Source organism: Manis javanica, chromosome 14 (genome assembly GCF_040802235.1).
Source record: "Manis javanica isolate MJ-LG chromosome 14, MJ_LKY, whole genome shotgun sequence".
Classification (NCBI taxonomy): domain Eukaryota; kingdom Metazoa; phylum Chordata; class Mammalia; order Pholidota; family Manidae; genus Manis; species Manis javanica.
The window spans coordinates 5,490,001-5,502,649 of NC_133169.1; the positions used below are offsets into that span (position 1 = coordinate 5,490,001).

The following is a 12,649-nucleotide window of genomic DNA, read 5'->3' on the forward strand; positions in this document are numbered from 1 at the left end:
GAGAGTATTGCATCCATTTCATTTGCCTCCCTCCCCACCTGAACTTGGTAACACAAATGAGGTGGTGTCTGGTCTTCCTATTTCGCAGGAATGCTAAAGCTCCCCAGTCCCTCTCCCATTCCCTCCGCTTGCCTCACTGTCTGGACAGAATTCACTGGCGGGCTGTTCTGTGGTCCCCACCGTCATGCAAAAGATGAAACTGAAGCAAAAAGAGGCCGCAGACTGGAAAGCAAGTGGTTAGACCACCAGTCCTCCACTTGGGACCCACCCAAGTCGGGGTGTATCTTGGCTGAGCCAACCATGCCAGGGGCAGAAAGCACATTAGTCGCCTAGCTCCTCCGCTGCAGTACGATCGGAGCCAGGTTTGGAAACTGGGCGGTAGGATGCACCCCTGTGGCTCCTCACCGTGACGTTCCCTGTGCTCCTGTCCGGTGGACGAGACTGGGTCCCTCGGTGTCACTCACTGATCTGTGCATTTGCCCTCCCCGCAGCTCTGCCCTGAAGTCCCGCCCAGGGCTACCCATGGCTCTGTTCCCAACTGTGCCAGTTACCAGCTGCTTCCACACGCAAGATGCTGCTCTTGTGATCCACAAGTCATCTTCTGCTTGCCTCGACCTATACCTGTGTTTTTGAATAACCTGATATATTGACATATTCCTGAACGTAGTTAAATTTCTGAAGCTTTTAACCAGGGGTTCAACATCTGCAACTGGCTAATCCTAGCCCACTGCCCCCTGCCTGCCTTGTCGCATATGGACAGCAGCCTGGATCACACAGCCCAGGAGCTGGCCTTCACTCCGTCTCCGTCTCCTCGTTCCCTCTGCCCACTAACTCTAAACAGATGCAAAGGCAAATACCGGTGACTTCGAATGAGATATGACCAGCATCCACTCAGTACGTTACAAATGACTACGCTATAAATGCCAAGTATCTAAAAGGAAATATTACTAATCTACATACAGGTTGAGGATAACAGGCACTCTTGTTTACTGCTGGTGACACTGAACACAAGCCTTTCTGTTACCTGTCTTCCACTGACCTCTTTCCCTGTGTCCACCCTCTATTCAAAATCCCTCCGTGCCTGAGGTACATATTTTTTTTGCAAATGACATTTCCCCTTCATACAGCCTTGCAGCATTGTTTCCCATGCATTAAATAGGCTTTTAAATCTGGACTAAATACTTAGTTATTTCATTCTATTTAGACTATGAGCTCTACAAGAAAAGTGCTATCTGGGAATTCTTCACATTTTGTGAAGATAAATTGGAAGCAAAAATGTCAAATACATTTTTTAATTATTGAAATTATTGTTATAGATCTCCAAGCACTGTCAATGGAATACAAAGGATTTAAGATTTGCCTGGGCTATATAAGCCTCAAGTATAAAATTCCTTCTAGAATTCGTGTTATTGAAGAGTCTTCTGTATTATATCTGCTATGTTCAATAAGTTAGTGATTTTAACTGTGCCATTTGAAAATGAGTCCGATCACACATGTAATCTACTGACCACAGAATCCACCCAGCAGATGATCATGTTGAAAAATTACTGTCCCTGCACTCTAATGTCAAACTTCCAAATTTGAATATTGAAATTTGAATAATTAAATTTCATAAAATGTAATAAGGTATAAATGTAACGAACTATGTTTAGCAAGTTAATATGTTCAATGAAGTTTTTATCAAAAATTTAAACTTTTGCCTATAAGTGAGAAATTTACTAAGTGATAATGGTAATATTTGGCTTTAGCCTTGGCTTCATTCAAATACTTGACTTTACTATTCGACCATTTGGTAGTTGCTCAAAATATATGTGGTTCATCACTAGTATTTAGTGCAGGTTAAAATGGTAAACCCTTTTAAACTGAGCATTTAAACATAAATAATAAAAATAAAATCCCGGAAGTATTAGAAATTAAAGCTTCCATTAAATGATAAGAAAGTTCTCGTGAAACTGAATGGCAAAACATTTGAATCATCTATAACATTTTAGTATTAAGTACAAAGATATATAATATCAAGATCAATACAATACAATAACAAATACAAATATTTGTAATGCAAAGCAGGCCATGAACATAAAAGGGGGATGGACAAGCCTTTCTTTTCCTGAATGTTTGATGGTCTGTGTTGCTTCATGTATCTTTCTTTTCCCTGGAGTATTTCAGCCACTGACTAATACGCTGAGTGAGACTGAAAGATTTGCAATATCCCTCCCTTTGCTTATAATTCCAGGATATATTCACGTTAGAACCACTGTTATCACGAATAAGATTACATTTTTTAATTGAACACAACTTTCAGTTGGCCGTGGAACGTCAATAGGTCCACCTGGTGGTCATGATATATTAGTGCAGGAAAAAAACATGGTTTCTTGGTCTACTTACCTCCTGCACACAGGAGTAGATTTGCCTTTTGTTGTGGTAAGAAAGCAATGATCTCATAACCAAGATAGATAATTTAGACCCCCTGCTACCAAAATATCTACAGAGAATCAACATGAGATTAAATTCAAGAACGCCTTCCTCCTATTTCCAACCTGCGTTTGGCATTATTGCGGGTCATTCCCTTATCTTTTGCTTGCTTGGATCTATTTAAGCCACCAGAGGACCCACTTTTATTCTCCGCAAGAGCCTCTGCCCTCTCCCGAACTGCTGCAATTTTCCTGGTTGAGATCCACTCCAACGGTGCTTCCTGGCTACTTGGGGAGGTTTTAGGGCTCCGGCCACATGAGCAAGCTTTAAATCCCACAGCTCACAGGAACTTAAAAAACTGAGCCAGCCAGAGACCTCAGAGTAACACGCCTCTGCACGGGACCCCCGTCCGCTTGGAACTCAGCGTCTCCCGCGTCCTGAGAGGCCACAGCAGGAGGGCCTAGAGGCGTCTTTCGGAGCAGCAAGTCTGACTGTCCTGGGCCTGTAAGTCTAGGAACATCGCTAACTATTTGGTCCAAGTCAGGTTTTCAACGAATGCTACTAAATCCCTTATTTACTTTTAAACTTATATTTTATTCTTATGTTTTTCAATCAAGAAAACAAACCACGTAGTCTATCTAGATCAAGAAACAGATCAAACATGAGAGGGAGGCTTTTATTTCCTGGTATCTCTGAGTCGGGGAGGGGCCCGGTGCGACCCCTGGCACCCTGCGATGGTCACGGGCTGACGCGAGGGTCAAGCAGAGCGCCTGGGGGCCTGCGGCGGGCCTCGGGCTTTCCCACCATCTGGACGATTATGGTAACAGACTGGGACCCGGGCAGCCTGTCCTCCAGCCCACGTCCGTCCTGCCAGGAGGGCTTTGCTTTCTCCCTCCCTCAAGACCACAGACGGCAGTGCGCCCCCCGCACTCCTCACCTGCCTCCCTTGGTCTCGGAAGAACTCCCCGGTGTTCTCGATGACCTGCTCGTCCGAAAGCTGGGAGTAGGGCTGCTCCCGGCAGAAGGTGAGCGTCTCCCACAGCGTCACCCCAAACGCCCACGCGTCACTCGCGGTCGTGAATTTGCCCTGGTTCAGGAAAGAGAAGAGAAAATCGCAATAGCCCATGCACAGCCGCGGCAGGTTAGATTTCCAGGATCTGGAGCTAGACTGCCTCCGCCACCCAGGGTAAGGAACGCTGGAACTGCGAAGGTGCACGTGCAGCTGTAGAAAGACGGCATGAAGTTGTTTCGACGCCCGGAGGCATCCCTGGGCGAATCCAGGACTCTCCCTTCCTAGGCCAGTGCTAGCCACAGTCTCGAACCGTAGACTAACAGGGGGACAGCAGTCAGATTTCAGATCCCATCAGAATGCATTAAATACTTGCACGTTTCCTATTCAATACATAGAAATTTATTCCTAATAAAAAACCACTGAAGTAGATGATATCATTTATCCTTATTTTTCAGATCAGAAAGGTGCAACAAAGAAGAGCCTTCCTAAATTCCCTTGGGTAGTAAGACCACGGGCAATGGAACCCTGAGATTGGACCCAGATCCTCTGAATCTGTCTCATCATCTTTTACAACACCATACAATACCTTAAAGGGAGCAATGTTTAATAATCACATTAGAAATGGAAAAAGAGGTGATTCACATAGATGACAGGGATCTTCATAAGGATTATAAACTCTATAAGGATATAAACTAGCATATATCACAGCATCATTCATATAGCAGCAAATTGGAAAGTAATTCAATAATAAATTATAGAGACACTATTAAAGTAAAGGCTATATCCACAGAATGGAACACTGCAGCCATTAAAAGCACCTTTTTGAAAAATATTTAGTGATATAGGAAATGCCAATGGTAAAGAGTTGTATGTGCATAGTATCATCCCAATTATGTAACATACATATCTATATACAGTAGCCCCCTGCCAGTTATCTGTGGTCCACCGTGGTACAGGAGCAGGTGATTCTCATTCCGACGTATGGACAGAGCGTTCATAGTACCTTAACACTATATCAATATCACAATGCCTAAAATAGTCACCTCCCTTCATGTCATCACGTATGCATTTTATCATCTCACATCATCACAAGAAGAATAAGGGCAAGCATAGTACACTAAGACTTTGAAAGAGAGAGAGGCCACATTCACTTATCTTTTATTGCAGTATATTGTTTTAATTTTTCTATTTTATTATTAGCCCTTGTTGTCAATCTCTTCCTGTGCCTATACATTAAAGTTTATCATAGGTACGTATGTATAGGAGGAAACAGTATTTCTAGGGTTCAGTACAATCTGCAATTTTAAGCATCCACTGGGGATGGGGGATCTTGGAGGAAGGCATCCCCCATGGAAAAGGGGAGACTGCTGTATACACACGCACACACACACACAGAAAAAATGCTCAAAGGAAATATGCCAAAATATTAATAGTGGTAATCTTGGTGAGAGAAAGGGTTAACTATACATTTTCTCATTTTAGAATTAATTAATGAATCCTATAAGAATGTGAACAAGAAATAAACAGATTAACTATAAATAAACAAAACTAGATTGCTCTCAGGCTTTTCTCTGCAATATTAAGTGACAAAAGACATAATTATATATATATATACAGCATTATAGGAAGTATATGTTTAAAGTCTAATAATTCTACAAATTAGCTAAATGGTATAAAATCAACAAGAAAATGCCTCAAATATGCATGGTCAAAGGATATACCTCCAAGAAAGACATTTGGAAAAAATTATTCATGGGTGGTCTAGCATACCAAGAGTGTACTAAAAATTATAAAACAAAGAAGGATGAACTTAAAATAAAAAGTGGTGATAATGATTGAAATAAAAATAGATCAATCTAAATAATTAGCTAGAAACATGGTTATGAAATTAATATGGAAGAAAACTATTTTGTGTGGGTAACATTTCTTTATGTGATAAGATTTTTAATACTCTAAATTCATGAAGCCCAGTTAATAGGTGGAAAGGGTAGAAAAAAATACTACTAAATCTCTTTTTAAGCTTTTCCCCCCAATTTTTTCTATAATCATGTTACATTTTACCTGGAGAAATAGGCATGTTCAAAAGTAATAATAATAATAATAATAATTAGTGCACAAAGTAAATCACCTCAAGTCAGAGACAACGTCAAAGCCTGTTGTTGGCCTTCCGCTGTCTCAGGCTTGTCTCTCTAAGCCGTGTGCCCCTGCTGGCATGTCCGTCCATTGCTAGGATAGGGCTTAAAAACTCAGGGAACTCACCAACAAGATGCTCTCCCAAGACATCCAGCGGATAGGGAGCACCGCCCGGCCCTGGATCCGGTAGTAGTCGCCACTGTACAGGTTTCTGCTCATTCCAAAGTCAGCTATCTTGATGGTGTAGTTCTTACCCACTAAGCAGTTTCGTGTGGCCAGATCTCGGTGGACAAAATTAAGAGAGGAAAGGTACTTCATGCCAGAGGCAATCTGGGTAGCCATGAACTTCAGACTGGCATAGCTGAAAAAATAGAAAAAAAAAGGAGAAATAAAGGAAAGAGGAAGCAGTGAAAGATACTCATTCTAAAGCTGGTACCAACAAATGGGTTTCAACCTCAACAACCCCTCTCTTCTTAGTGAGTCTCCGCTTTCCCCCAGAAGGCAGCTGATCCCTGACTCCCTGCCTGCACACCAGCCTTCCCCCATCCCGGAACACAGGTGAACTTTAAGGTTCCCTGTGCCCCCCTCGCCTCCTCCCCCAGGTGAGTCTCGTGAACACAGGGAAGAGACAGAGACTTGTTTACCTGACAGTGGGGACGTTGCTGGAGGAGGACGTTGGGGGCTCGTGGCGGGAAAGAAACTGATTGAGATCCCCGTTCTCCATGTACTCAGTGATCATGCACAGGGGGTCCTCGGTGATGCACACGGCTAAGAGACGGATGATGTTTGGGTCTTTGAGCCGGGACATGATCTTTATCTCCTTAAGAAAATCATTCCTTTGGAGGACACAGACATAGATAAACCCAGAGTTAGAATCAAAAGGGAGAGGAAGACACAGTGCATTCTAGTCCTACCCATTATGCTAAGGCCCGTTTCCCTTTGGGTGACCTTTGAGAGGGCAGAGAAATTGGTACCTAGAGGCTGCAATGCATCTTACTCAACAGTAATCTCCTTGAGAACACAAACCCTGACTCATTCATATTTGCATCCCTAGTACCCAACAGACAGCCCGCCACATAGAGAGTGATTAATATTTGCTGAATCATAAGCACATATATGCTGCTGAAAACTAGTCTGTGACATGAAGCTTTTCACTGGAAACTATCTCCACTGCACTGTGGTTACCTTTTTAAAAAGCCAAGGAATCGCTCCATTAATAAAGCAAAGAAACTTCTTATAAAGTGAATAGTCACCCTCTGGTTTATCTGCTAATTCTTTATTTTCCCGTGCCGGATTGTCCCAGTCCAGGGCGTATCAGCGGAAACATTCATTAAGTAGCTTGTTCACAACAGCTGTCCAAGTGAACTCAGGGTGGCAGTGTGGGGTCATTTCAAAGAAGTACTCACTTGGTCAAGACCAGTAACTGAGTACGTGGCGACAGCCACCCGAGCCACAAAGTAGGCTCTCACCCTCCCAGTGGCAGTATTGGGGTGAGACCACTAGCCCACATGCTCAAAACTGTCAGAGTGCATCAGTTTTAAGTCTGCTGTGAGTTTTCCAGGAACTGTGGATGGAGAGTCATAACACGTCAATATAAAACCTTTAAAATCAATGTAGTCGTGGCGGGACATCTCTCTTCTCTCATTCCCTGCCTCTATCCCTCCTTAACCAGGGGTTCCACAGCTTGGGAGGGCCCAGAGTCTAGGCCATCCAGCCCTGCCAAACGGGGCTGGACACAGGTAGAGGGACCGACCTCACCCGCCAAACCAGCAGCTGAGGCTGAGGCTTTGCCAAGGCCTGTGGCTTCCTTTCTGCTCCTTGCCACTTGCTCCATCTGTGCACTAATATTAGGAATACTCCATCTCTCTACGGGGCCCAGAGGGTGTCACTTTTCATTCACACTAATATGCTTAAGATTGCAATTCTCACAGTTAAAATTCCGACACCCCCAGCTTCATTCCCTCACCTTTCTTTCTTCTTCATTGCACATCTTGTCCATTGCAAGACTTTTAATGAGACTCCATCACCATTCTGGGGGTTTACAATAATTTGGGGAGTGGGGATAATAAACTTTCTCTCACTTTGAATATCAGTGAGACAAATCAAGCTGACACAAATGGGAAAATGCATAATGTTACCCAGATGTGCAGAGCTCTGAGACACATGCAACCAGCTTTCAACCAGCATGCCTCTCTGGGTGAGGATTAACTCACCATTACTGTAATGGAAAGGCTGTCACACAACGGAGTAGGGCTTGAAACTGCAATTTATGTAGTAAAGGATCCAAGAGATTATTAGCCAGTTTGGAAAACTGCTAAAGGACTGTGGATCCTTTTGCTTTGAGGTCCATGGATACTTTTCCAAGTAGAGGTAGCTTCTCATTTTGGGGATTGCTGGACATAGAAGAGAAGGAGCATAAAAGAGAAAAAAAAGGATGAGAAAGTAAAAAAAGAGATGTGAGAGAAAGGAGCAGACAGACTTAGCGAGAAGGATGTGTGTGACTGCAAAGTTTACCCAGAGGAAGGAATGACATTCAGGAGTATGTGTGTGTGTGAGGACAAGAAGTACGTGCCCGGCCTGGGAACAGGGCTGTGGAAGGGGCGTCAGGAAGTAAATACGTAGTAAACACAATGGGAAATGTACATTCGTTGTTTGCGAGAGATGGAGAACAAAGATGAGGACCACAGACCCGTCAGAAAAATGAAGCGTAACGTGGAAACGCGAGGCAGCTCACAGACCTTCCCATTTCAAAGAGAAAAGGTGCTCAGAAGTTTCCAGGAGGGTTCCTGATCCTGAAGGTGAAAAACACGTAAAGGAAAATGCAAAATGCAGACCACAGACCTGGCATTCTTGTTGGCATCTGCTCGAAGCATTTTCACGGCCACCAGGACGGGCTGGTTGGCACTGACGTCAAGGGCAAAATCTTTGTCTTTGAATTTTTCCATGCCCTCCACTTCACAGAGATGAACCTAGACAAAAGTCAGCTAGTCTCAGCACCATCATTTCTCCTGAAGATGGCTCAGTACTCTTGCTGGGCATTTCCTGGAGATAAACTAACTCTTACAACTCAGGCAAAATAATCAACAGACCGGTAAGAAGATACATGTTAACATATCTTCAGTTGGAATAGTTGATGAAAACAGTAAAATACCCAGCTAATATATGTCATTGCTTTATAAAAGAAATATACATTGATTGGAACATTAAATAAGTGAATGAATCTACAACATTAGCATCTTATTACAGCATAGTCTGCTATAAAATGTCATTTGGTTTAAATGCTGGAACATTGATTTATGGAAGTTTAGTTGTTGAATCGTACAAAACGTAAGTCATTTTCCTCTCTAAGGTAACCCTTCACTATGGGGTTAATATTCTAAGTAACCCCATGTGTTAATAACAGGATAACAAGCTTGTTTTTTCAACCCAGGGGACAGGATGTGTACATACAACACCACAACTAGATACCTCGGACCCTTCTATCTCCACCAACAGCAAGCCTGCCCAAGGGCAAAGCATGTCCCCCACTGAAAACCAGTAACACATTCTTATGAAACCAAGTATTACATTTGGAGCTAAGATGGCAAAAGAGCGCCTTCTGCCACTTAAGTCATGACCCTGAGTTCTCAGAAGTATTACAAGCATCCCTCTGAGGGCAGTTGGGAAGAGCGCTGCTCCTTATCTTAGTGGTGATTCATTCCCTAGTGGCTGGTGCTGGGACCAGAGGTCGGGGCGAGGCTGTTTTTCACCATTGCACACATAACTCCCATTAAAGGGAAAAACACAAAGTGCCTATCAAGTAGCTCTGGATGTTCTTGGATGGGTTATAGAAGATGATCACATCTTACAGGGCCCCACCCTTTGTAACCTATTGTAAAAAATTGTGAAAATATTCACTGTTTTTCAGGATATCTGAAGTCGAATGACCTGCCTGCTCTAAAAACTACTATATGGAAGTCAGAAGACCTAGGGGCTGTAAGGAATTTGGCAAAGATGAGGTTGACCCAATACCAGGCGTCTGGAGGGCAATGCGAGGAGAGACAGGTGCAGGAAATGTCAGGGGGAATGTCACTCTGGGAGGGTCGCTCTGCTCTTCCAGCCATTTCCGTCCAACCACCACCCTTGAGCTACCAAGGCTTGGAGGCTCTGCTAAAAGATTCAACTCACCTCCCCAAACTGGCCTTCTCCCAGCTTCTCCTTGAAAGTTAAGAGTTTCCTGGGGAACTCTTCTACGGCCACATCTTTTCCTGAAAGCAGGTCCATGGTAACGGCAGGCACTGAGTACGTGTTACCTCCGGTCACCCCCTGGAGGTTCACAATGTCGGCCTCCGCATAGTGAGGCACCCCCTCTGGCCCACTGGGCTGGACCGGCTTCACGATGCCACTGCAGCCTGAGAAGACAGGGGCAATGAGTCCCGGGCCCAGGGGCATGTAGGGAGACCCCTTCAAGGAAGAAAATCTGCGAGGAGGGAGAGAAGGTGGTCCTAGGAGAGCCTGACCCCCTCCGTGCCACCCTCGCCTGCAGAAGGGTTCCTCCGGGGGCTCCTGCGTTCACAGGGTGCATCACCCTTTTGTCCCTCACTCTTCTCATACTGTGGGATCATTAACAACTTCCTCAGCCGACCTGTGGAATTGGGCTGAAGCCACAGAAAAGTTCATGCTATTTAAGGGTGGCAGTATTAAAGTGTGAAGATCTGATAGCTTATCTCCCATATTTCCTCAATTTTAAGACACCCTCATCGATTTAATCATCTATTTTAGGAATTTAAAAACTTTCTGATTGAATTTATATGATCTAGGGTAAGAGACACATCCTAACTTTAAAAAACATTAAAATAGGCAGGGTGGGGGGTGGAATCTTCTAGACCTCCAAAAGTAGGGAAATTACTTTGGTTCAGCGTAGGAAATAAATTTGTTTCTGTTCTCACTATCTCTGTAAAATTCCCGAAGTTCAGTGCCTCCTTCAGTGCCTGTTAGCCTTTGAGTGATAAAAGACTTGCTAGAGAAGATCCCTTGAAAGCCAGTGTTGTCACTGTGAGTTTGGCCCCTTCCGCCTCTCCATCTGTCTCTCTTCTCGACACCAAGTCCCCTTCTGCTGCCTCGGCTCACTCTGCCGAGTTGCTGACTTTACGGAAAAGCGGCTCTGAGCCTCAGTGATGACCCCAGAGTCCCTTCTGATGTCACTCTGCAGCACTTTTTTAAAAACACTGGGATATGAACCAACTGGCACTGTTTTACCAAAGCGATGCTTTTATTAAGAAAAGGCAAGAAATATTTACTCTGGCAATAATGAAATCTTATATCGCTCTAACAAATTTTCACCAAGGAGAAATCCACAAAGATTAGATGATTCAGTTATCTATGTGGATAAAAAGCAAGGAATTCTAGGATGTCCTTGGCTTCATTTATTTATTTTTCTCCAGGTTAAATCCGAGTCCTGAATTTGACCCTAAAGATGCTCGGTGTTGGGGGTACCTTAGCTGAGCCTTCTCACTTTCCTCCTATGGAAAATGAAGAGAGGGGACTAGTTGGACCGTTAGCTTCTAAGTGGTATCACACCTTAGTAACACCTCGTCTGACACGTGGGTCCCTTCGAACACCTGCTGCGTGCAGGAGCCGAGGAGAGGTGCTCAGTAGGGTAGGAAGAGCAGCTGACCCGATCGAGAGACTGTGGACCTTCTCTAGACTAGAGCTGGACTTGAGCAGAAGCAATCAAGTCACACGGTCACAAGGCCTTCCTGCACCCTCTGCTCACTGTTTCAGCCTCACCCGATTCCTCTTCGCCTGGAGCAAATTCCGGGAGCTTCCGTATCAGCCTTGACGGCTCCTGGTAGTCAGGGCGAAGGGGGAAGATGCGATCGTAGGTGGAGTTGGACTCCTGCTCGCTGGGCGACGAGGAGCGGTTGTTGTTGAACATGCTGGACTCACTGGGCAGGGAAAGGCTGACTGTCATCTCGTCATCCAGCATCCGCCGGGAAGCCTGGGGGAGGAGGACACGGGCGAAAGGCACGTTGCCACACAGGGGGTCATCCCGTCCTCCTCCTCTTAAACCCTGCTCCTCCACCCCGATGAAGTGACTCTATAATGCTCTTGAGCTCCAGGAGCACCGCGAGTGACAGGGGTGCAGTCTGGTGCCACAAACCTGCAGAAACTTAGAGTAACCCTTCGTTTCTTCAAAGCAGAATTTGACCTCCTGATGGCTGTGCTGCCCACATTCATTATCTTTCATTACTCACATGACACTGTAAGAACCTATCGGTAGCTATTCAAAGATCTGCATCTTGCAAAGCTTTCCATGTTCTATTAAGTAAGGGATCTTATCACTCAACTGCTTTGATTTTGCATAGACATAAACTAAAACGCTGATTTAACCCAACAGGCGTGTTGTGACAGGACAAGGCAGTAGTTCACCCGCCCCTTCTGGCACTGTGCGTTAGGATAATACCCTCTCAACCCTGCATTTTTACTAACCAAAAATACAAGAGTTATAAAATGGGAAAGGAAGGCCCTAGGTGTCTAAGGATTCTGAGGTGAATTACACCTAACACAGGAATAACAATAAAATAACTAATTGTTTTGGCATCCTACATAACGTAGCCTGCCTGCTTCTTCAAAAGGAAGAGGCCAGAATCTGAACATATAAAACATGTAAAATGTTCCACTCCAACAAACACATTTTGGGTGCTCAATGTAGAAACCCAGATGCCCGCTTCACCCCCCAGAGTGAAAGGTTCTTTGCTGCAGTAATATTCCCAGTGCTGAGCATGGAGCCCAGCACATAGTAGGTACTCAATAAATAAGGCTTGACTCTCTCAAAGAAAGAATGTTGAGGACATTCTCAAAAGTGTCCTACAAATAATGCTCTAGTCTAAAGCTATTCTGAGTACTGTTTCTTAGAACATGTGTGTATGCTTAAGGGTTTCCACAAAAAACTCTGGCCCCAGGAAGAAATCCGGTCATTCCAGAGTATCCTGAGTTATTTAACTTAGGACGTCCAGGGACTGAAAGAATTTCTTGAAGGAATGACTTCAACACTTAAGGGCAAAATTTTCACTCTCCCTTTTACCTGGAGAGTCTCTGACCCAGCATTCC

At 44.4% G+C, this 12,649-nt stretch overlaps 1 protein-coding gene across 6 annotated transcripts in view; it reads right to left on the bottom strand.

The window, feature by feature from the left end:
* The window catches only part of DDR2 (discoidin domain receptor tyrosine kinase 2), a 138,119-nt gene that overhangs the window by 6,809 nt on the left and 118,661 nt on the right, over positions 1–12,649 (bottom strand). For all 6 annotated transcript variants that reach the window (XM_073221776.1, XM_073221779.1, XM_073221780.1 and 3 more), the window contains 6 exons: positions 11,327–11,537; positions 9,725–9,948; positions 8,399–8,526; positions 6,202–6,393; positions 5,684–5,918; positions 3,350–3,499 (listed from right to left, as the gene is read on the bottom strand). In XM_073221776.1, the coding sequence (XP_073077877.1) occupies positions 3,350–3,499; positions 5,684–5,918; positions 6,202–6,393; positions 8,399–8,526; positions 9,725–9,948; positions 11,327–11,537 (1,140 nt within the window). The remainder of the gene's footprint in view (positions 1–3,349; positions 3,500–5,683; positions 5,919–6,201; positions 6,394–8,398; positions 8,527–9,724; positions 9,949–11,326; positions 11,538–12,649) is intronic.